Source organism: Mercenaria mercenaria, chromosome 6 (genome assembly GCF_021730395.1).
Source record: "Mercenaria mercenaria strain notata chromosome 6, MADL_Memer_1, whole genome shotgun sequence".
In the NCBI taxonomy this organism is placed as follows: domain Eukaryota; kingdom Metazoa; phylum Mollusca; class Bivalvia; order Venerida; family Veneridae; genus Mercenaria; species Mercenaria mercenaria.
The window spans coordinates 6,137,452-6,163,828 of NC_069366.1; the positions used below are offsets into that span (position 1 = coordinate 6,137,452).

At 36.0% G+C, this 26,377-nt stretch overlaps 1 protein-coding gene across 2 annotated transcripts; it reads right to left on the reverse strand.

Moving 5' to 3' along the window:
* Positions 1-569: 569 nt before the first annotated feature.
* On the reverse strand, positions 570-19,461 carry LOC123549798 (failed axon connections homolog). 2 transcript variants are annotated; one of them, XM_045338209.2, is made up of 6 exons: positions 19,084-19,461; positions 8,483-8,615; positions 6,492-6,688; positions 5,505-5,701; positions 2,870-2,989; positions 570-1,189 (listed from the first exon to the last, which is right to left on the reverse strand). In XM_045338209.2, the coding sequence occupies exons 1-6, from the start codon at positions 19,170-19,172 to the stop codon at positions 1,083-1,085; spliced, it is 843 nt and encodes a 280-aa protein (XP_045194144.2). In that variant the 5' UTR covers positions 19,173-19,461; the 3' UTR covers positions 570-1,082. The 2 variants fall into 2 exon arrangements, with proteins under 2 accessions (XP_045194144.2, XP_053400984.1); XM_053545009.1 differs by lacking the exon at positions 19,084-19,461 and adding an exon at positions 9,780-10,069.
* Between the last annotated feature and the right edge of the window lie 6,916 nt (positions 19,462-26,377).

Genomic DNA, 26,377 nt, shown 5'->3' on the forward strand with positions numbered 1-26,377 from the left:
TTCCAATATTCTGCCAGTCTGGTACGAAACAATAGTATGATCTATCGATCACAAGACCATATATACGATACGAACATACTAATTAGGGCATACAGTAGACATGTCAAGAAAAAGTACAAGAAAGAAAGAAAGGCCAGTGGTATGCCATGCTAAAAGTCAAATGCTAAACGTCAATTAATTGCTAATTGCTTATTGTAAAAGATAACAGTCAAATGTTAATATTAATATAATAAATGCTAATTGTTTGATCAGCGAAATGTCGCATTATATATGCAAAATGATTATTGCTAAACGCTAATTTAAACTGAAATCTAAATATATATTTAGTAGTTAAATGCAAACTTTATTTTAAATAGTCATTTTGTCACTTTAAAAAATGTTAAGAGTAAACAGATTGGTAGAACATTCAAATAATTGGAAGTTTCATTCATTAAGTTCAGATGTACAGATCCTTAACTATAAAGAATAATACGCATTAAATATTTGACTATTTAGCATTTGTCATTAAGTACTTGGCATTTAGCATGGCGTATGGATCTTCCATAACATTCATCCATTTTGTAACACAATTATAGTATTTTGCGCTCTTTATTTAAATAAAGTTTAATAAACAATAAAAAATAAGCATTTGGTATTCATTATTCCGCATTTTGCACCTAACGATTAGTATTTGCTATTCAATATTTGAAATTTTGTATTATTTGAAACTCCATAGTTACCGTAATTATTGTGCAAATAGTCTGAAGATTCTAACTTGCTTCAAGTAGGTTTTAAGTTTAATTTTATGTTTTATCAAAAGGTCAATGTCAAATACTTGTTGTTCTTTCTTAAGTAGCTATGCTTGTTGTATACGTTTATCAAAATAGTTTAAAACGCTTGTACGAATAATCACGTGTTTTAGTTGTTACCATCGTAATTTTTTTCACATTCACTTCTGTCAAATAGAGAGTCTGTAAGAAACGCACAGCACGTGTGTCACTCAAAATATTCACGTACATTCTTACACTAAATACGGAGTAGGCATTACACTGCCTGAATAAGTCGTTTTGTGATTCTAATAAATTATAACATCATCAAAAGCCTCATTTTGTTGCTTCTGTAGTGAATCCTTTGGTTGTACATTCCTCCCAGTCAGGCCAAAACGTTTCTTTCATTCTGTCCATGTATGCGTTTAAGTTTGGAAGCGCCTCTGTAAAATAAAACAAGGAACGTGTAAGTACAAAACGTGAAAAAATATGTGTAGATAAAACGAATATGTTTGTGAAGGATGCCTAAATTTTTAAGAGGCCCATGCGGACAGTTTATCAGGCGCTAGCAGGCAAGTAAGCCAGTTGAATCGCAAAACCGGCATTTGGATTTGATATTGCTATTATTTCGCTTTGTTGCTATTTAGAATTAATGTTATTGTATGCTCATTCGGTCCTTTGGAGTTATTGGAACCCTTTAAATGTGTAACTTTGAATTCCGCTTAAGCTTGTGAGGGGAGTGGCTAATCCATCCTCTTTCGTGGACAGTCCTAATTAAACCGAATTTGCTGAGTTTTTGTCTTGGGTGCGTTCTATGTTTCTAAAGGATTTTCGCAATAAATAAGCATATCAGATCGTAAAGTGTGTGTGTGTGTGTGTGTGTTCGGGTTTAACGTCTTTTTCAACAATTTTTCAGTCATATAAACGACGGTGTCTACTTGTAGCAGTGAACACAATGCCCAACTTAAAGTGCTGCCTCACTGGAATATCACGCCGTAGACACGTGGCATGATACCCCACCCAGTCACATTATACTGACACCGGGCTGACCAGTCCTCTTAATGCTGAGCGCCAAGCGAGGAAGCTACTAGTACCATTTTTACGTCTTTGGTATGACGCGGCCGGGGATCGAACCCACGACCTACCGCACTCGAAGCGGACGCTCTACCACTAAGCTACCGAGGCGGTAGATCGTGAAGTGAGAATGAATATTTATTTGGAAGGAAGCCCACAGTTGTAATTTTAGTCTTATATATGTTAATAAACCACAGGTAAGAAACGAATATTATATATATTCGGTGTTAAAGGTGTTAAGTTTATTTATGCATCATACATTTTCAACATTTTATACCTTACTTAATACTGTTGACGTATTAAATAGATACACCTACGCATACGGCAATTCAATAAATGAAACTTCAAAGCATCAAACGAAACTTATATCGCAATAACCTGCATAAAAATGTGAAATGAAAAGAAAACGGAATACATTTGTACTTGTGTACCTGTCCAGTTTCTTTATATATAAATACACAAACCTAAATTACGTTTGTTTTACATCAAACTGACTGGTATAATATGATACATTTCGCTAGTATTCGCATTCATCAAAGACATAGCCAAGATGGCTAGTCATGACTCGCTATTTTACCCAGCCATGCGTAGAGGTACAGACCGATTCTTTTATTTGATATAACGCATGTTTACACAGACGCTGGAACAACAAAGTCGCTCTGGATTTTTTGTTCTTCGAAATAAGTGAACATTAACATTATCTAGGATATTGAAACTTCTTTACTTCTTTTCCTCAAAATGATCATTTTATATTAGTTGAGAGTACGAAAGAGTTTACCCCATTTCAGTACATTTTATATAGAAAATAGTAAACAAATAACGAAGGAATTACGACACATGATATCATGGCCTTGGCCATTAAAAGTAAAAAGATATTCTAAAAACCTGATACAATAAATAAATGTTGTACACGGATAAGCGTTTCACATGTAAAGATTAGAGTTTTTATCTTTTTCATATTAATTAAATAAAGATGATTAAATACCATTCCTTATACATCAAATTTTCTGAAAGGACACGATACATCTCAGTAAAGGCAGCTAAAATACCTTCTAAATATTTCCTGGCTTTCACAGTCTCGGGTACATGGTATTTAACTTGCGATACTTGTCCAAACACAGCGCAGTCAACCTCCGTAGGTTCGTCACCAAACATAAACTTCTTCTCTCCTGTAACACCATCGTTATAATATTAATAACATTATCAATATTATAAAAAAATGTGTGTGTATATACTACTAAATAGCAGCAATCAACTAGCGAAGAAAAAGCTGACTGATTCGCAAGATACAGGCTCAGTCTGCTTGAGTTAAACCGAAAAATCTTGTCTGTTAATAGTTGTTCGGTGACTGTAATGACGGAATTGAGTAAATCTTGTTTACCATTGCGTTTATAGTGGACGCAACTTGACCCCGATGGTTGACCTTTGCATTATAATACATGATAAGGCAAAACCTATTATTGAAAAGGAGTGTACGTAAAACACGAGCTGCACGAGAAAAAGGAAATACAAATTTGCGTAAATATAAATTAGTGTATTGGAAAGTTTTAACTGATAAAATGTAAATAAATATACTTTGATACTGCACTGTATACAAACTAATTCCATATAATATACACGGCTACTCTAAGCACCCTTGATTTCTACAATGAAATAATCGATATGAATAAATAGCCTAAGGTCAACCATCGCGGTCAAATTGCGACTACTATACTTTTATAATACGCCACAAACCTCTTCATTTGCTACGATGTTAACATAAATAGCAGTGAATTCTAATTTTGGTTAGTCGTATTGCCTCAACAGAATTAAGTAAATGGTTCCATTTACTGGAGGTGTACGTGCCAACTAGAAATCTGAGGTCAGCAAGTGCAGCAACAACCCTTGTGCCACAAAAAAGTTTACAGCTCTTGTTAGTACATGTATATCAAAATGGAAGACATGCACAGCAAATATATTAATTTACTCCGTTCTTTATTTTTCAACATTGATCAAAATGTAAGACATAATTATATAATAGAACAAGAGGACCATGATGGTCCTGAATCGCTCACCTGTTCCCGCATGACCCAGTTTTGAGTATGACGTCGTTTTTTCTATTATTTGACAAAGTGACCTAGTTTTTGAGCTCATGTGACCCAGTTTTGAGCTTGACCTAGATATCATCAAGATAAAAATTCTGACCAAATTTCATGAAGATCCATTGAAAAATATGGCCTCTAGAGAGGTCAAAAGATTTTTCAAATTTTAGACCGAATGACCTAGTTTTTGACCGCAGTTGACCCAGTTTCAAACTTGACCTATTGACCTAAATATCATCAAGATGAACACTCAGACCAACTTTCATGCAGATCCCATGAAAAGTATGGCCTCTAGAGAGGTCACAAGGTTTTTTTATTATTTGACCTACTGACCTAGTTTTTGATGGCACGTGACCCAGTTTCAAACTTGACCTAGATATCACCAAGGTGAACATTCTGACCAATTTTCATGAAGATCCATTCAAGGGTATGGCCTCTAGAGAGGTCACAAGGTTTTTCGATTTTAAGACCTACTGACCTAGGTTTTGATCGCAGCTGACCCAGTTTCAAACCTGACCTATATATCATCAAGATAAACATTCAGACCAACTTTCATACAGATCCCATGAAAAATATGACCTCTAGAGAGGTCAAAAGGTTTTTTCATTATTTGACCTACTGACCTACTTTTTGACGACACGTGACCCACTTTCGAACTTGACCTAGATATCATTAAGATGAACATTCTGAACAATTTTTATGAAGATCCATTCACAAGTATGGCCTCTAGAGAGGTCACAAGGTTTTTCTATTTTTAGACCTACTGACCTAGTTTTTGACCGCATGTGACCCAGTTTCGAACTTGACCTAGATATCATTAAGATGAACATTCAGACCAAGTTTCATACAGATCCCATGAAAAATATGGCCTTTAGAGAGGTCACAAGGTTTTTCTATTATTTGATCTACTGACCTAGTTTTTGATGGCACGTGACCCAGTTTCAAACCTGACCTAGATATCATCAAGATGAACATTCTGACCAATTTTCATGAAGATCTTGTGAAATATATGGCCTCTAGAGAGGTCACAAGGTTTTTCTATTTTTAGACGTACTGACCTAGTTTTTGACCGCACGTAATCCAGTTTCGAACTTGACCTAGATATCATCAAGGTGAACATTCTGACCAACTTTCATAAAGATCCCATGAAAAATATGGCCTTTAGAGAGGTCACAAGGTTTTTCTATTATTTGATCTACTGACCTAGTTTTTGATGGCACGTAACCCACTTTCGAACTTAACCTAGATATCATCAAGGTAAACATTCTGACCAATTTTCATGAAGATCTCCTGAAATATATGGCCTCTAGAGAGGTCACAAGGTTTTTCTATTTTTAGACCTACTGACCTAGTTTTCGACAGCACGTAACCCAGTTTCGAACTTGACCTAGATATCATCAAGATGAACATTCTGACCAACTTTCATAAAGATCCCATGAAAAATGTGACCTCTAGAGTGGTCACAAGCAAAAGTTTACGCACGGACGAACGCACGGACGGACGACGGACGACGGACGCTGCGTGATCACAAAAGCTCACCTTGTCACTTTGTGACAGGTGAGCTAAATATAAAACATTGTTCATGATATATTTAAAACTATACCAAGAAAATCAGCTAAAGCGGTTAAATCATCTTCTAAAATGCGATCTACTTCCTCCGGCGAGTGTCTCCCGATTCCCTGCGCATGCGTCATATTTTTTGTTCTTCTGCCGATCTCCCAGACAAATAAAGACGGCAACTTCGTCAACGTCTTCGAAGTCTCCCCTCTGTGGTACACCCATCTCTCCAGTAACACCGACCTTTGGTGGATAGTTACTCTCATTTTAATTACATATCATTCTGTTCAGCAATACTTATAACATTTGCAACGTTAAAATCATTGTTTCCGTTTGTAAAAATGCTTTTGAAATGTCCTCCTTATTATTTTTTGCATAGTAGTTACGAGTTATCTAAAGAAAATACATGATAACATGTTGTCAATAACATACATAACAATACCATACGTTCGTGAATGCACTTTTTTTGCAATCAGTTATTGTAGAACATATCAATAAACGGTTTTATCTTGGGGGTTATGGTATCAGTCAAAAATGTTTACCCTAAGGTAGAGTGCCGACTTTATTGGCTTCTGTTAAACACTTCAAAATGTCTTCCAAACTAAGTGGAGCAAAATTTCAACTATTCCCAAAGAACTGTTTCATTATCTACTTTTTCTGAAAAACGGCCAATAACTGAGACTCAATGTTAAAGGAAGCTAATGTGTGCAGGTGATAAAACATTTGTCCAGTTGATAAAGCAAACTGTGCTTTGAAAAACTTTACAACACAACTGAACCCTGCATACGAGACTTTCGACGACAGAATTTTGTGCATCGCTGTTGCACGTGAAACGGTTCAGCGAGGAAGCAATATATTTAAGTATGTTTCCAACTGATATAATTTTATAGACACAGTCCAACATGACGAAGTACCATACTATTGAGTTTTAGGTAATACAGTATGCTTGTACTATTTTTATCATCTTAATCACCGTGTAGCTATCTTTGCAATGTTTTAGCCCAACTTCATAATGTTTTATTGAACGACTTACCAGTACATGTACTCGTCCACCATTTTCTGAAACGCTCTTGCTGTCGCTCTCTGTTCTTTGGACAATGACATGTTGAGATTTATCTCTAACTGCTCGCTCAGATAGGACATAATGAGCTGAGAATCTCCTAACACAACACCGTTATATTCTATCCAGGGTGATTTCCCCTTAGGACCAGTTTTATAAGCATGAACATTCTGAAGTACAAAAAGGATATTTTTATATGTCTATTCTATATTCAAATAAAAAGTCCGGGTTTTGAAAAATAGTTGTCGTACCAGCAATGAAAAAAAAGGATAATTTAGCAGTTTAGTGACAGCATTGCGACATTGCCGCTTTTTGCAATCCTAGCAAAATAAAGGAGACAAGTCGTATAGACATAATGCCCCTAAAGGCACTCACCTTATACATATGTATTTACTGACATGACACAAATCCATACAAGGATGCTGTATAAAATTCGAGAGTTTGGAGAGGATCTGTTAACTGGTTTTCGAGCAGTAGTCGTTTAAAAGTATCTATTTCAATTTTTAGCTCTAGCGGCCCTTGAAACGTGCCAAGCAGGACCATCAGAACCAGTTTGCAAGAAGTTCATCCATCCAAGGATGCTACAGTCCTAAACTGGTAATAATTCACCGAATTCTTCAAGAGAAAAAAGTATTACTTTCAAAGTGTTTTTATACATATCTTTATTGGTTGCTTTTGCCCGACAGTCGACAGGTTTTTTACCCCCAATAAAAACGTTGTTTGAATGACAAGTTGTTTTTTTTTAGATTTGGAAACTAACGTAAGGCATCTTTTGATTGGATTATATCGCATGAAAAAGGTCAATAAAATACTTTTGTGTTTTAATGATTTAATTGAAATTCCTACTTTTATATTGTAAGCAAACAGCCCATCAATATCAACACAACTGTTTCTAACTCAAAGCTGATATCGTCGGTGTGTAGAGCATTTACACTTTCCTATTGATGAAACCGTCATTAATTTAATTTAGTTTTCCTGACGGCACTACCGTGTTCGTCGGAATAATACTTTCTTCATATTCAAAATGAAATGAATAATGATAATAATAAATATATTTTTGAAAGTGAGGTTTCTTATATACTGAAAAATAATTCCACAACTAAAAATAGTTTCTTTACAACCATCTGTTATGCCAATTAAATAATACACATGGTTGAATATTACTTGACAGTGTCAATTATGCAATATTTAAATCCAGGTACTTGGTTGGTCAGTTTGAGCACGACATATAAAGTGCCGGTACGCATCTAGAAGAACATATATTTAATTTTTACAACGTGTTCATTGATGTACGTAGCTGATATTTAAGCTCAGTTTTATCGATAAATTAAGTCGTTTGCTCTGTAGTACAGTTCCTTATCACTGAGGTTCATACGGAACTACGTGTTTTATTGATTGATCTAAAATGAGCCGACTAAAGATTTTTTGTTTAAACTCTGGTAGCCTATCAAGGGACTCGAGCCAAACTATTTAAACAAATTTGTGAGAGGTCATTCTGACAAGTGGTTTCAGAGCAGATCATGTTTTAAGAACAGATGTAACAGTGGGCGGGGGACGGTGGACGATGGACGTCAAATCATCCACCTATTCTAATAGCTCACCGTAAACAAAGTTAGGATAAGCTAAAAAGACATTAATTAATTTACAACGCAGAATGAGTCATACACATACCACCTATTAAACAAGAATAAAATACATACATTGTAAATTGTTCTTACATCTGTAAACAAATGTTACACTGTATTGGTCTTCTCGTAAACAATTTGAAAAGTTCAATTTTTCATACAATGGGATCATAATATACATGTAATTTTATTGATGACTATGCAGAAATCTTTGTCAGTATTCACTCAAAAAAAGACAAAATAAACCAGAAAACGAAATACACATGTATGCAATGTAAAAGAAATCAGTAAATCTCATAGAACTATTAAACTTGTTTTGGCTGGGAAGCCGTGATTTACCTGGTATGGTATTTTAGCCATTCTTAGAAATGTTTCAAGTTTAACACAGAATCCCGACATACTGGGAGCAAATGGTCCCCGTGGAAACTGGTGCAGAATCACCGTGTCTTTGGGATAATCTTTCCCACATTCTCTGTAATGTACAAAAATAAAAAGGGATAAGTATACATTCTGCATTTTTGTAATATCTGTAAAACAAGAGAATTCTAATAATTGAATTTAAGTTGTCAATTATGTATGCTCTCTGCAATTTAACTTTACTTTGAAAACCCCCATCCTTCTCACACTGCACAACCCATGTCTCAAACATACATGTGCGCGCAGTCACCAACACCGGCATTTGTGCATTGATATGCATTTATCTTAATGGTGGTCAATCACATTAAAGTAAGTTTTATGATATTTTTTCATGTTTTAATATATTCTGTTAGAGGTTCATTTATAATTGCATAAGTTTAGATCCCATTAAAATTATATGCTTTATTATTTTTTATGAAATTTTTAATTATTCCCATCTAGTAAAAAAGCGGTCTGTTTCTTTTGATTTCAATATGATTTTTAGTTTAACAGATATTGGGATATTTCAACATTCTGAACCAAACGGCCTGTTTCAAGATAGGTAAGGGAGGTAATAATAATTTAACAAACTTTTATATCTAATTAATTGCAGTTAAGAATATATTTGTGTACAAGTATGATACAATATTTAATATGTTCATATCATTCCTTATTCAAAATTACTTAAGTATGTTTAACAAATTTGTACATATGCTTAAATAGCTCTATCCTGGTTAGGCAACCAGATGAAAATCAAAATTTAAAAACAATTCTAGCGAAAAACTAACATGTACAAAGCACTCAGTGAGCACAATGAAGTGTAAATGATCATTTGTTAAACTTTCGAACAAACAAATACTTTACCAACATCTGATAAACCACATTTAAATATATCATTTTTGTTGAATACAAATATATATGACGCATTTCATCTACTAAGTGTTAATTCGCGGGATGATGTTTTATGTACATGTACTTCCAGGTACACAGTTTTTTAATAATAAAAATGCTCAACATGCTGCGTTTATGGTTTTTTACAATTCTCTGCTATCATACTGGAAATAAAACAGGTAGAGGAACGTGCAAAAAAATATTCCCAAGAAACGAAATGTCTTCGAAAATTATACCCCGTATTTAAACTAAATTAAAATGTAACAATTAAAATGTCAACAAAGTTATAATACCCTAACAGAATTAACGGACGGTAAAAGTACATAACAAATATAACATAATCACTTACTTCTTCTTGAAAAAAGCCATATCACGAACAAATAAAAACACATACGAGTAATGTTCAGTCCTTTTTGTTGTAGGCCTACACTGGTATTTCCGCAATGTTTACAATTTAATCTGACATTCTTTGCGTATTTGCTAATGTTGTTTCCCTATAATTTACCTTAATTCAACATAACACTGCGCAAATTATCGTTTACATTACAGAATTCTGAACCTCCAGCTACAAACTCGCCAGTTAATAAATTCCAGTTTATTTGAGAGAATTACCATACTGTGAAACAGTATACTGTGAAACAGTAGTATTTCATACAACATACATAGGTTATCTATCTTCAGGAGTGTTATTTCCGTCCTTCTACTTGAAGAAAAAAAAAGAACATATTACAGGGAATTGTTTTGATGACATATTGCATTACTTCCGATTCGTGGTTAGTCGAACCTTTCTATTGTTCTTTTCTTCTTCATTACATTACCTTTCTTTTCTTGATCATTCACTCTATCTCTTTGTTTTCACTATTTATTCTATCCTATTGTTCTGACTATTCATCTAACTATTCACTCTATCTTACTATTCATTCTTTCTCATTGAATCCCATTGTTCTCACTGTTCACTCTACCTAACTGTTCTCATTGCCCGTACAATCTCATTATTCTCAATATTCAATCTATCTCACTTTTTTTTCATTTTGATTCCTCTTGTTGAAAAACGTAAGTTCGGGTGTGGGGGTTTATACTCTATTGATAAAATACACTTCAAATCCAGTTTTCAATGTTAGTTTATTATGAGATTTTGTCTAAGATGGAAATAAAGTCGTCATAATTATAATTCTCTCATTCCTCTGGTCTAAAGTCACTTATTATTATAACTGTAAAATATTTCATTTCTTATTTCTATGATCTGTCATTTTCAAAGTCCGAGCCAAAGGTAAAGAATTCCCTCCCTAGTTCTGACCTAGGTTTATATACAAAAGCAGGTACCCTCCCATATTTGGAGTGTATCATAGTGATGAAAGACAAAGATTACCCCTAATATTTATGAGGATAACCGTTGACTGATGGTACCATCCCAAATATGGAGCCACCTCTAACTCTAACAAACCAGACATGTTTACGATGGTACATGATGACAACATACCCTGATAAAATGATACAAAATTAAACACACTCCAGTCCCAAGCAATTTATGAGGGTAACTGGTGAATGACATCTCTAGTAGCAGAGGCCAAAGTTTCTCATCAGTAGAATCAATTAATAAATCAGCTTTAATAAGACTACTAAATTACAACACTCCCCCACCCTTAGCTTCTTAATTGTCCCCAATTAAGTTTTAACATTAAAATATAAGTGACTACTGAGCCAGACTCTTACTCTCAAATACTACATAAGAATAAACTAAACTATTATATCATTGAAATTGCTCCTCAATATAAATGATTAAGTGTCATGAATAGTAGCAAACATGCTATACTCTATGTTTTAATAAAACTCATGATTATAGTTCGGAATAACTATGTGACTAAATACTTCTCAAAGTAGTATACATGTAAAATGACTATTATACTAATGTATGTATGAAACATTAAGTGTAAAAAAAAATCACCAACTGTCCTAGTAAAACACATGTAAAATAAAATCCAGTGTTGAATTCAGTTCATCTAATAAGGTGAATATATATATTTGTAAGCACTTTCACACAATGTTTATTTCTCTCACACTAAGTCCTGGTGCCTTTATTTATTTTAACATTAACACAGTATGATGATAGAAATAGGCACAATTTTGATTAATTTCATTGATATGGTAGTCGTCTTTACCATTTACTAATGTAAGTCCTGGTGCCTTTAATTTATTTACATTTATTTGAAAAAAAAAGGAATAGGCACAATGTCTAATTTATATGGCTATGGTAGTCGTCTCTACCAAAGTTTTAAGTCCTGTGTGCCAAGAACATCTAATTATACAACAAATGATTTTAATAAATGGCACAAATTTTCATATCTGAAAATGAAACCCACTAATAAATCCATTTGAATACACCAAGGCTGAATGGGATTATTATTACCAATGCAGCCACTAATTAAATCCATACAAAGAATAATAAATCCATTTGAATACACTTAGGCTGAATGGGATTATTATTACCAATGCAGCCACTAATTAAATCCATACAAAGAATAATGAAATGAATAATTACACACTTATAATCCAGGATGAATATTAGTTAACACTTTAAATCCAGAAGGAATATGAACTTAATCCAAAACAATTAACACTTCTAATATTTATAACTATTGTGTACCATGTTGGTATGGTCTGTATTGGGTCCTGTTCCTTGAACTTCTCCTCACTTGTTGACTGGTACTGTCCAGGCAGGATTTGGAAGTTTGCTGGTACCCTTTCATTTTTGCTTTATGATTATTTTCCTCAGACTTAACCATGTTTGATTGCCAATGGGTCATTTTATTTCTATGAAATGGTTTCAATCTGTCATGATGCACTATAATGTACCGATTTCCGGATTCTGTCTCATTAAGTGGCCCCATTATGTCAGTTTGTATACGATCCATAGGACGGCCAACTGTGTACTCCGTTAATGGTACTCTCGGTATGTTTTTCGGCCTTTTTCGGAATGCACACTTTTCACAACTTTTGATATGCAACTGGACGTATTCCTTCATTTTATACCAGTGATATTTGAGATGTAGTTTTGAATATGTCTTTGAAATTCCTAAATGTGCTCCAGTAATTGAATCATGACAAGATATTAAAAGTTCCTTATAAAGTACTCTAGGCACTATCAACAAAAGCCGATGATTCTTTGCACTGACAATGAACTTTTTAAATAACACTCCATCAATCAGAGTTAACAAGTCATAATTTAGCCAATAATTCCGCACACTTAGTGAATTCCCAGCTACCTTATCTCTCAGGGGTCTTCTGTTTTCTTCAAGCCACTGTATCACAATTCCTAAATCTGGGTCAGCTCTCTGTAATTTGGCCATTTTGACAGGTGAACAATTAACTGTGTTAAACTGTTTGAGACAACCTAAGTTAGATGTTTGCGCTGCATCCTCGGATAATGCAACATGTTCATCCAGTATAGAATTTACGTCCTTGTTCAACACCTCCTCGTTATTGTCACCAAAGCTGAAGCTATTTCCACTTTGTACACCATTTAAATCCAGACTATTATGGAATCGAAGTCGTTGTACACGATTTCGGAAGTACTTCCCAGTCTGTTTTAATCACATGGAAAAGTGTATTGAAACAACCTATCAACTTCATGATTTGCAGCTGCATAAGCACAAAAATACTGCTCCAAAATCCACTATTTTGAGCCTTCACTCGTAATATGACTGGCCTATTCTGATTCCCAATATTCAAGTTTTTATCGAATAATGGAACAACGTCATTGAATTGTGCAAAATCTGACCAGGAATCGTGTTTCTTCAAACAAGTCTGACACCCCTTACACGGTAAACTTTCAAGTATTGTATTCCCATCATAGCACTGACACTCCTCTGGTTCACATGGAATTCTGGACAGGCTATCAGCATTGATATGCTTTTTCCCACTTCGATGTTCGATTTTAAAGTTATACTGTGACAAAACCTCTAGCCAACGCGCCATTTGATCAGTAGGTGACTTAAACGACATTAACCACCTTAAACTGGAACAGTCAGTCCTTAATAAAAATTCTCTGCCTAACAGAAAGTGTCTAAACTGGGTTATAAATGTCACTACACCCAACAGCTCCCTTCTTGTAGCACAATAACGTCGCTGTGTTTTGTCAAATGATTTACTCGCAAACATAATTGGTTTTTCAACATAATCCTGAGCTGTATCTGACCATTGCATTTGCGACAAGCAACCCCCGCACGAGAAATTGCTACTATCAGTATCCACTATGAATAAGCCTTCCTCTTTCGGATATGCTAACACTTCTTCGCCTGTCAATGCAGTTTTTAAGTCCATAAAAGCACTATCCTGTTCTGGTCCCCAGATAAACGCTCGACCGGCCTCTGTTAAGCGATTAAGTGGTGACGCCCTAGCACTAAATCCCTTGATAAAACGTCTGTAATAACTACAAAAACCTAAAAAACTTCTGAGTTCGGTTAAATTCCGCGGCACAGGCCATTCTTTCACAGCTTTAACTTTCTCTTCTGAAGGACGTATTCCAGAACTGTCAATTGTGTGACCTAATATATTTATGCGCCTTTGGAGTAGATTGCACTTGCTTGGTTTTAATTTCAAGTTATTTTTCTCCAATCTGGTTAAAATTTCATCTAACCTAAACAATGCCTGATCAAAAGTTTCAGCAAAAGTACAAATATCATCCATGTAAATAATCATTGTCCGCCATTGTAAGTTCTTAAACACTAATTCCATACACCGCTGAAATGTATGTGGAGCCCCTGTAAGGCCCTGTGGCATAGTAACGTATTGATACAGACCGCCCCTGCTGGTGCCAAATGCAGTCTTTTCACGATCTCTCTCGTCTAATTCTATTTGGTAAAATCCTGACAAAAGATCTAATGAGCTGTAATAATTATTTCCTCCCAAACTTTCTAAACAACTGTCAATTCTTGGCAATGGATAGGCACATTTTTTACTTAAATCATTTAAACCCCTATAATCCACAACGACACGCACTCCTGCCTGCGGGTCCTTTTTCCTTACAAAGCATAAAGGTGCAGACCATGGACTTTCTTCAATTATTCCCATTTCAAGTTGTTATTGAATAATTTTTTCTTCTTGGCCTTCGAAAGCTTTTGGCACCCGTCTAGGTGGTATTTTTACAGGTCGAATATTTTCTGCCACCTCAATTGTATGTCGCACTAATGAAGTACGCCCTAAATCTGTGGAGGAACTGGAAAAAGCATTTTTATGTTTCTCCAATAGACACTTCAATGCTTCTTTTTGTGACTCATTGATATTTTCTGAGGATCTATGGTACAGGTCCTTTAACCCACTACTCCATGTAGTCATGTCATGTTTTAAGTCATTTTCACTTGTTTTGATATTATTGTCCGACATTTCACAGTCATTTAAATCAACATTTTCTCTCAATAAATCCTCCTGTGTAGTTTCATGTAAATATCCCAATAATGACCCCTTCGATAATTTCACTTTTCGATTAGAGGTGTTAACTAGTCTAATGGGAATTGAATCACCCTGAATTCTCTTTGGAGCAATGAGCACACTTCCCATCAAAACACTGTTAGCCGGTTGTTTATTCTCTGTAGGGTAAATGATGCCCAATGATGAATTAATTGCACCGAAATTTATAGCTTCCCCAGGTATTATTGTTTCTGAATTCGCTGGAATTGTTACTCTTGACCTTGTGGTCACTCTGACTGCCCTCAAGGGAACTTTTTCAACTAGAGTTCTACACATTTTCCCATTCAATTTTAATCCCTTTTTAGCACTAAGTTGGTAATCATTTTCATACAAGAAGTCTAATCCAATTAGTCCATCTTCATGAATAGGTGCAATTAATACAGTGTAATTAAAAGTTTGACCCGATGCACTAAATGAAAATTCACATTGTCCATCTATGGCTAATAAACCATCATCCGCAACTTCAAGACGTATTGAAGGGTCAACTTTACACCCAAATCAGGTCGCACATCCTCTGGTATTCTATGATATAATGCAGTAGAAAAAATTGTAGTACAGGCACCAGTATCTATGACTAAGTTCGCGCGCACAGTTTGAAAAATATTTACAGGCAATATAATGGAAACACCATCGGTATTAGCACTCCTACACTTAATAGTCTTAAATTCAACCTTCACTGTTATTGACCAAGTCTGGGCCGTTAGGCTTGGTCGAAGCTAGTTTTCCGACTTGTTACCTTCCTGAAGGTTTGCCTTACACTCGTCCGCATAGTGACCAAACTGCTGGCATCTAAAACACTGCACATCTTTTCTTGGGCGCTGATTTACTTTACGATCCGAGGCTGATCTACTACTTTTAACATTCAGCTGGTTCGCGAGATGATCAATCTTTTGCCTATGTTGGATTCAGATCCCTACCAAATTCTTGCAGTCTTGCTTCTGTTACATAAGGTTCCCTGCCCGTGTCAATGTTCCTAATTCTCGCCCCTCTCACGTCATCTCTGATGCTGGAATAGTTGTCGAGCAATTCTCTTGCCTGATCGATAGTTTTTGGGTCCTGCATCCCAATGAACAAAGCCGCCTGAGAATCCTGAAGTCCTTAAGAAAGTGCCGAAGGTTTATCGTTTCCCTCGTCTCGTTGTTTGCTGTGGGTAACCTTTTATTACCAACCTCTTAACCTCTGCCACATATTCAGCCAACGATTCTTTTTCCTATTGTATTTCCGGTTTTCTAACTCAGCCAGATAGGAGGAAGTGGAGCGCTTTTCCTGAAATCGCATCGCCATAGATGATTTTATCTTCACATAACTTGACAATTCGTCAGCTCCCAGCTGCTTGAAAGCGTATTCCGCAGCATCACCGCGTAAACTGTTCTTAAGGCGGAACAAACGTTCACTATTGTCCCACTTGCACGCATCAACCATAGCTTCAAATGGGTGAATGAAACTCTCCCAGGATGATTTGCCATCAAAGATAATTTGCCTTGGTAGAGGAACCTCGTATTTATCACGGCCTCTCTGTTGATTTTGCTGCCTTGATGTATTGCTGTTTTCATTCGAAGCTGTGTCCCTTTCATTGACTAAATTTCTTATCTGATTGTCTTTTTCCATAGAAATGTCATTGATTCGTTGTTGGTAACTGCGTACTAATTCATCTCTTTGTAAAGTACTTTCCTGTTCATTCTTGCGTAGTCTCTCACTTAAGGTCAAGTTATCAACTTCTGCCGATTTAAGTTTTTGTCTCAAAAGTTCAACTTCAGCTAACAATTGTTCATGACTATCATCATCTTCAGTTGTGACCGAATCTTTTTCGTGTTGCTTTTTAGGTCCCATGATTATCACTTAATTGTCACCACAAATATTTGAATAGAAATATATGTCCAAATTTCTTATAAGCACGTGTATAAGTCCATTTCCGCCGCTGCCACCAGTGTTGAAAAACGTAAGTTCGGGTGTGGGGGTTTATACTCTATTGATAAAATACACTTCAAATCCAGTTTTCAATGTTAGTTTATTATGAGATTTTGTCTAAGATGGAAATAAAGTCGTCATAATTATAATTCTCTCATTCCTCTGGTCTAAAGTCACTTATTATTATAACTGTAAAATATTTCATTTCTTATTTCTATGATCTGTCATTTTCAAAGTCCGAGCCAAAAGTAAAGAATTCCCTCCCTAGTTCTGACCTAGGTTTATATACAAAAGCAGGTACCCTCCCATATTTGGAGTGTATCACAGTGATGAAAGACAAAGATTACCCCTAATATTTATGAGGATAACCGTTGACTGATGGTACCATCCCAAATATGGAGCCACCTCTAACTCTAACAAACCAGACATGTTTACGATGGTACATGATGACAACATACCCTGATAAAATGATACAAAATGAAACACACTCCAGTCCCAAGCAATTTATGAGGGTAACTGGTGAATGACATCTCTAGTAGCAGAGGCCAAAGTTTCTCATCAGTAGAATCAATTAATAAATCAGCTTTAATAAGACTACTAAATTACAACACTCTACTGTTGTCACTGTTCACTCTATCTTAGTGTTGTCACTATTCAGTCTATCTCACGATTCATAATTTGACTGTTCTCTCAGCTTTCACTCTGTTTTATTGTTTTCACTGTTCACTCTATGTAAATGTTCTCATTGTCCATGCAATCTCATTGTTCTCACTGTTCACTCTATGTAAATGTTCTCATTGTCCATGCAATCTCATTGTTCTCACTGTTCACTCTATGTAAATGTTCTCACCGTCCATGCAATCTCATTGTTCCCACTGTTCACTCTATGTAAATGTTCTCACCGTCCATGCAATCTCATTGTTCTCACTGTTCACTCTATGTAAATGTTCTCATTGTCCATGCAATCTCATTGTTCCCACTGTTCACTCTATGTAAATGTTCTCACCGTCCATGCAATCTCATTGTTCTCATTGTTCACTCTATGTAAATGTTCTCATTGTCCAGGTTCTCATTGTCCATGCAATCTCATTGTTCCCACTGTTCACTCTATGTAAATGTTCTCACCGTCCATGCAACCTCATTGTTCTCACTATTCACTCTTTCGCACTGTTTTCACTACATGTATTCACTTTATCTGAAATGTTCTCAACACTGACACAATGTCAGATGTTCTCACTATTCAGCCTACTGCTCCTATATTCTCGCTAAATCTGCCTACGAGTCCGTAGATTATACATAATTTGACCTATTACCTTGGTCTGGTTTAACAGTAATCTGAAATTTATAAACTTATACGAGTGGCTGATAAGCCAAGCTGATGGGTATGATTAATACAAGTAAGTCAAATTTTTAACCTGTAAAAGTGATCTGGGGAACATGCGGGGTTGACCCTGATTAATAAAAAAGGACGGCATGTGATATACCCGCAAGAAAGACGGACGTGTTAGATACGGTAACGGAAACTTATGGACTCGATTTGAAAAGAAAGATGCTGATTTTATGTGTAACTTATTTAATTTATTCAACAAAATAAATTTCATCTCAAGACTCAAACATCAAACAAAAATTCTGTGTTAGACATGTACGTATCGTCCAAATCGTAGTGAAAAAATATATAACACATTTACGATAATGCCTTCCATCGTATCAGCATTAAGTTTATGGTTTATTAATGGGAAATTCACATTAAAATTTTACCAATTACTTTATGGATAGTAGACTCCAATTTATATATCTATATTTCTATCAAAAACTTACCGTTTTATTGGGCTTTAATCATTCATTCATGCATGAAATTCATCTCCTGCCCGAGGCATAATTTGAAACGTAGCTTTACTTTTAACTTATTTCTGCGTTTAGATCAAGTTTTAATATCTATTTTTGTAATTTCTGTTTTAGTAAATAGAAACGCATGCTTTGCTTGCTTGCAGTGAGCAGAAAATGGCATGTAACTGCTTGCGAAATGTGTTCAAAGTCCTCGAAGTTTTAAGTATTTTTCATGTTAATGTTCATAGTTACATATATAATGTAAATAAGAACGTTTTGCAACCTCTCTCTCTCTCTCTCTCTCTCTCTCTCTCTCTGCATGCGTGCATGCGCACGTGCGGGCTTGTGCGATTGTATATGTGTCTCTCTCTGGTCCTTTTTTCCTCGGCTGTGACTACGTGAAATAGATTTTGCTATAAAAATGACAGCACCGGTATTACAAAACATCCTACCTATTAGTGTCCTTCCCTTTCTTTTTCCTCAAATATACCACAGTTCCTAGCACAGCAGCGGTGCCAATTATATATGACGTCCATTCCATCGATAGCTGAAAAATCTTTTCTGTCTTACAAGAAAATCCTAGATAATATTTATGTAATTCAAAATGAAATATCGTCAACACTTAGTTTTATGTTTTCCAGTATCATTTAAAACCACAACAAATTTCCGTAACGTTATTTTAATCAATTATCTTCCTTTTTTTTATATAAAACGATCTCTAAATTAATGCATGTATTTTTCAACAGATCAATATATCCGGTGCTCGCTTAAGTGTTCATATCCTTTAACGGGTTAAGCAAAATTGCTTAATGTCACAATGTCAATTAGTTTGCGGCCATATGTATGTTTGTATCTTCAATGTTAAAAGCATTTAGCGTGACATACTGCGAAATAAATCAAGCATACATGTTAAACACGCTTGTTAATTTATGCTGATGAAGGCGACCGCCGGCATTTTATTTTTGCGACATAAAATAATGAATATATTCGGCCGCAACATAATACTATTATATCTGAATACAATACCTACACAAAATGGTAAAATGATGAATCCTTTATGATAAATGTGCAATCATTGTTTTACTAAAATATGACAAAGACGGTACTGTCACTTAGCGCTTCAAGAGATACTAACTCAATTTTTTTCAAGTTACTAATTCGAAATTACGCGTAACTATTAAACTCGAAATTTCGACATATACCTGGGGTAATCTAAATGAATATTGTAATCAGCTGTAATCAATTACATTCTTCAAGTAAAGTTTTACTTGCATCACGCCCGGTAGTCTCCGGAATTATAACCTTTCGGTTATGCATGGAAATGCTTCTGTTGTGATTTCCGGTTATGATGGTTTTCACGTAAAAACAGTGACATAGGTAAGGAATTCTTACGTTTTCTTTCTAATACTACTATAAATGAAAAATCAGCGAATGCTAATCGATGCATGATTGAACAATGATTACTTACATACTAGATTTTCCGTGCAGCGACCAACTATTTGCTTCCTGTCAACTTTAGTTGTACACATGATGACATTTCAGCGTTTCTGTGCCACCCATACAGCTTTCTGTTATTGTTTTCGAACACATACGTTTTCTTGCGGCGAATAGTCGGCGTCAGTCGATTAATGATACACAAACGTTTCAATTTATACCAAGAAAAACGTGTGAGAGCGTTGTTTACGACGGAAATATTGCAGTTTAGTAGGCGTTATGATTCGGTTAATGATGTTATGATTCTTCAAAGGGGGTTATGATTCTTCGTAAAACAATATCTGCCATAGGAAATCCAAACTATTCTGTAATGAAAAGCAAAATAAAATCATGGATGTGCGGATCACCATGTCTGCATTGAATGTCTATTTGTTGTTGCTAATATTATTTCCATTCTCTCAGTTGTTTTACGATAAAGTCGCGCTTTAAATTCTCATAATAGAAATTATAACATGATGGTACAAAACGTAAGCTTGTGAAACACTTCCGTTGGTGTCCGAAACATTCTTTTTACAATTCCTCTGTTATATTGAATTGATACACATTCAGTGGCCTAAAGCTTCTACATGTTGGTAGTGAAAATCTATATCAGGAGAAATAATTCTTTGCTACGAATACTGGTTATATTTACATAACCGAAATACAACTACTGACTTTTGTTTCAGACTTGGCCTTTTTAAGGGCAAGACGAAACGAGGCTTAAGCCTTGTTAGAGTAAAACGTCGACCAGTCTACAGCAGCAGACGTCAAAAACAGTCACCCGATTTATACAGCCCATTCAAGTCTCCATTTCGTAAGAATCTGTAATTTTAGGCGGATTAAGCTTTCTTTTGGATTTTGCAGGAATGCTGGTTCGAATATATACTTCATTATGTTTGCCGGGGGTTAACATATTTTGTTTCTTACGAAATGGGGACTTGAATGGGCTGTATAAATCGGGTGACTGTTTTTAACGTCTGCTGCTGTAGACTGGTCGACGTTTTACTCTAACAAGGCTTAAGCCTCGTTTCGTCTTGCCCTTAAAAAGGCCAAGTCTGAAACAAAAGTCAGTAGTTGTATTTCGGTTATGTAAATATAACCAGTATTCGTAGCAAAGATTATTTCTCCTGATATAGATTTTCACTACCAACATGTAGAAGCTTTAGGCCACTGAATGTGTATCAATTCAATATAACAGAGGAATTGTAAAAAAAATGTTTCGGACACCAACGGAAGTGTTTCACAAGCTTACGTTTTGTACCATCATGTTATAATTTCTATTATGAGAATTTAAAGCGCGACTTTATCGTAAAACAACTGAGATAATGGAAATAATATTAGCAACAACAAATAGACATTCAATGCAGACATAGTGATCCGCACATCCATGATTTTATTTTGCTTTTCATTACAGAATAGTTTGGATTTCCTATGGCAGATATTGTTTTACGAAGAATCATAACCCCATTTGAAGAATCATAACATCATTAAGGTGATGTCACTTTTTGAATTTCCGGTGAATAACAAAAAACCAAAGAATATTCAGTTCTTCCCAAAAACTGTTATATTATGATTCAACCAAATAGTTTCCATTGTCTACCAGAAAGGAACAATTCTTATATCTTAATATTGAGATTTGATACCTTTATAACAGACAGTAAATTAAAACAATAGACATTCATATGTGACGTCGGTGAGCTCAACAAAGCAATTTCAAGCACAAATATTAATGTGGAATGTAAAGTAAGTTACACACTACAATATCCGTCCAAGATACTTTCAAAAACAATGCATTTGCAGAATAGAGAGATAAAAGTAATTAGTAAAAACTAATGACAAATTTTGACAGGTATATGATGACTCATGACCTAATTAATTTTTTTCTGTTATTTCTAACTTCCAGTTTGATTTTCATAAAATGGGTATACTTTATTGTAGCTCACAACTCATACATTAAAACAATAAAAGAATATATTGTTACCTCACTGTCGTTTTGTCTATCCATCTCTCGTACGAATTCCTATTGTTTCAGTCATTTGTCAGTAATTAGAGCAACTCACAGTGTTGCAATCATACAAAACACATCCCTTATTTTCACATAGATATTGAGGATTTATCTAATGAGCACATGTATTGGAAACACAATTTTAATACAGACTGTGTATTGTAATAATGCTAAACTATCTCAGCCGTGACATCTCCTTAACCGAATCATAACACCTAATAAACTGCAACATTTCCGTCGTAAACAACGCTCTCACACGTTTTTGTGGGGATAAATTGAAACGTTTGTGTATCATTGATCGACTGACGCCGACTATTCGCCGCAAGAAAACGTATGTGTTCGAAAACTATAGAGAAAGTTGTATGGGTGCCACAGAAACGCTGAAATGTCATCATGTGTACAACTTCTAAAGTTGACAGGAAGCAAATAGTTGGTCGTTGCACGGAAAATCTAGTATGTATGTAATCATTGTTCAATCGTGCGTCGAATAGCATTCGCTGATTTTTCATTTATAATAGTATTAGAAAGAAAACGTAAGAATTCCTTACCTATGTCACTGTTTTTATGTGAAATCCATCACAACCGGAAATCACAACAGAAGTATTTCCATACATAACCGAAAGGTTATGATTCTGGAGATTACCGGGCGTGTGCATGCCATACAAAATTTTCCCGTGTGTTTTTGCTAAAGCTAGAAAAGCTGGTCTTACCCCATGGGGTGTAAATTGACTCACGTGCTGTAATTTATGAATGCTTAACTTCATAGGCTACTATAATGAAATAGTGCTTAGAAGGAAAGCATTCGTTTTGCTTTAATTCTTCTATCAGTTGAAGAATAGGACATGCAAGAAAAAGGATCTATCACTAGGGAAATATCTGGCTCTCGGGTAACTGTTTTGCGGAAACGAGGCTCTAACATTTACTCTTAAGCCAGATATTTCCAGATGTACCTTCAATCAGTGGAAGATTCTTATATTCAGCAGCCACTGATAAAACCTTAAATATGAGGGATAAACACGCCAGCATTCCAAGAGCCGCATAAGCGCCGTGTTGAACCGTAATTTTCACACATACGAAGTCGTCACATCTGTGAAAAATTCGTTCGAATTCCTCACACATTGTGTGACAAATGCGTACGAATATGTCACACATTTGTGAAAAATTAGTTCTGTACCTATACCCACCTCAAAGCAGAAACATATACTTCACAAGTCCAAAAAAAGTAGAAAAACATGTAAAAATATTGTCATGATACGAAAATTTCACACATTCCAAACAACAGTTTATGCCACTTAGACATATCAGGGAGGCATCAGTGTTTTTGCTATGCTTGATAGAGCCTAATTTTTCACAGGATGGCAGATTATATTGAGTAGATGACCTATGCAGAATTTTGGGTCTTTGGATCAAAGGTCAAGGTCACAGGGGTAAAATGTCATGTCCTTCAGCACTCACTATCATGATAATCCTTTGACACTGATACTTCTTGCCGTCGCATTTCGTGTCAATTACTCCATGGCAGAAGTTTTGACCACATCATGACATTATGTGTAGCGTGCAAGACCCAGGTCCATAGCATAAAGGTCAAGAGCACAGTGCACTTTGAACTTTGTTGATTTTCACTATGTAAGAATAGCGATGTTGTTGTTGGTGTCTGGGGCATTACATTGTCATGCATAGTAGGATTATAGAATACAGCCCGATGCCTTGCGGAAGGGTCGCCGAAATTTTTGTGCTAGTTTCGGGAACCTTCCTGGATCATTAATCAATAAAATGGGCGGAGCCTTGCCATCGGGCTCGTTCAGCATGTATTCGAATAGTGGCATACGAACGGTTGTGGTTCAGACGCCGAAACCTATCCGAAGTAGCCGAATGCGACGCGGAAGAATGCCGACAGCTCCAGAATTGGCTCCCGAATGTTTCCCGATCATGAGGAAAGGTTGCAGTAACATTGCAGAACACGCTGAAGAGTTGCCGAATCGTTGCCGACAGAATGCTGAAATGTTGCCGATTTGAGAGTCTGGCTATATAAATAATGCCGAACGACTGTCTTGTTATGATACCTTGGGATCTAAAGGCCCCGGGTTCGAGCCTCACCAGGGGCTGGTGACTTCACACATTGGGGCTAAGCACTGGTCTTTTCCAGGAAAGAAAGCCCCTGTATATCGGTGCTAAACATCCGGCGCATTAAGGAACCAAGGGAGTCTATTCGAAGAAGAGCTAGGGCATGGTGCCCGGATTCCCTTGTATCTTCACTCTGTCTTAAATTGCTCTCCGTTGAGTAAAACCTGGAAAGTCATCTACCCATACCTCGAAAAGACCGGGTGGCTAAAAAGATTACGAAGCCTTGCAGAAGGCTTTCCGAAGATGCCGAATAAATGGCGACGGGTTCCCGAACATCCCGAATGGCTGCCGATGGTTTGCCGAACATCCCGAATAAAACACTCGGCGTCCAAATTTTTTTAAAAATTTAGATGCCGAAGTTTTTTTGGATACTGACTTGGCCCCAAAGTGCCAGAAGGGTTTCCAGAAGGACACGGAAGGGTTCCAGAACATCTCGAAGACATGGCAAAACATCCCGATTTTGTGAATTCCGCCTTCGGGGGCCTAGTGGACGGTAGGTCTAACATGAAAACGTGTCGCGTGTAAAACCCAGGTCCGTAGTCAACGGAAAAGGTCAGAGTGCACTTTTGAACTTTGTTGATTTTCACTTTGACCATCCCCCTCCCACCCATTACCCCCAAAATACTCCCCCCTCCCCTCCCCCCCCACCCCCACCCCCCCAAAAAAAATTACCCCCGCCCCGCAAAAATGTTTTCTTGCCAAGATGTTCACTTTTGACCTTGACCCCTCTCCCCCCAAATATGCCCTTGACATTTGTCGTTCTGCCATTCTGCTGGAGTTATTCTGCTATTCTGCTGGAGTTGTTCTGCTATTCTGCTATCTTCATACAGACCCTCTGTTGAACCGTAATTTTCACACACGAATTCGTCACATGTGTGAAAACTTCGTACGAATTCCTCACACATGTATGACATATTTGTGAAAATTTCGTTGGTACATGTACTAAGAGGTGGTTAAAATGGGGCTCGAAAATTTCACAATACCTACTTATGACATATTCGTAGGTATTTTACACGCAATATGTAAGGAATTCGTACGAAATTTTCACACGTGTGACGAATTCGTTTGAAAATTACGGTTCAACAGCGCCGACTGTGATCTTGCCTGGTAAAATCGACAAGAGTCGAATACATCCAAGATCATTTATTATAAACTTAAACCCCGAAAAATTGATATGAGCAGTCATTTTATCTATACAATGGTGGACCGTACAGTGTAATCTACTATATGATATAAATATCATATGGCAGCGTGTGTGACATTGTCAACCCGAGGGCAGAATGTCACCTGAGGCGAAAGCCGAGTGGTGACATTCTGTTTCGAGGGTTGACAATATCAATGTCACACACGCTGCCATATGATATTTATTTTATTATACCGAACAAAATTTAGTACATAAAAATGTTTTTAATTCATTTAATCAAAGAAGTATAAAATACAATTTATTTTTATAGCTCTTTGATTTAATTTAACAGTTTCGTCTTTAGCGCGGTAATCTCTTGTGTACACCTTGAATAGTGACTACTATATGTGTACAAGGGAAGCAATCATTTGGCTAAAAAATAACCTAAAGCAGTTAATTGACCTTATATGACATTCAAAATATCAGCGCGGTCACCTGACCTGACAGTCACTTTAGCTTGGTCACGTGTCAGAAATGTTGAAAATATTTTTGATAGTCAAAATATCTATTTCTCGGGTAATGGGATATTATCATTGTAGACAAAAGAGAGGTATAATAATGGATGATATAGCCCCAAAAGTATTTAACAGACCTGTCGTCATTTTCCCACACCAGAAGTAAGGTATTACTGTAGCGTACCCATGAATTAAGTAATTGTTTAATTAATATTGTTCAATGCCATTGAGATACCGTGCTTTGACTACGAAATTCGCAATGTGACAATGAATATCGTTATTAAATTGAATAAACGAAATCTCAAAATCGTACGATTGTGTGTCCAGTGGCCAGACTGTCTTTGATTGAAAAACAGGCCATGTAACTGTACCGGGTATAGCCATAAACTCACTCTACTTCGCAAAAAGGTAGTTTCAGGAAGATAGCATGTGGAAATAGAACACCATTTTAAACGAATTTCCATAACTTAAATTGATTTTATCATGTTGATATTCATTACACTTAT

What these genes read in the sequence shown, in the direction of transcription:
- LOC123549798 (XM_045338209.2), bottom strand. Translation starts at nt 19,172, where the DNA reads ATGGAATGGACGTCATATATAATTGGCACCGCTGCTGTGCTAGGAACT. An exon ending in AAAGGGAAGGACACTAATAG is followed by an intron (nt 8,616 to 19,083) that starts GTAGGATGTTTT and finishes TGTACATTACAG; the next exon opens with AGAATGTGGGAAAGATTATC. An exon ending in TGGCTAAAATACCATACCAG is followed by an intron (nt 6,689 to 8,482) that starts GTAAATCACGGC and finishes TTTGTACTTCAG; the next exon opens with AATGTTCATGCTTATAAAAC.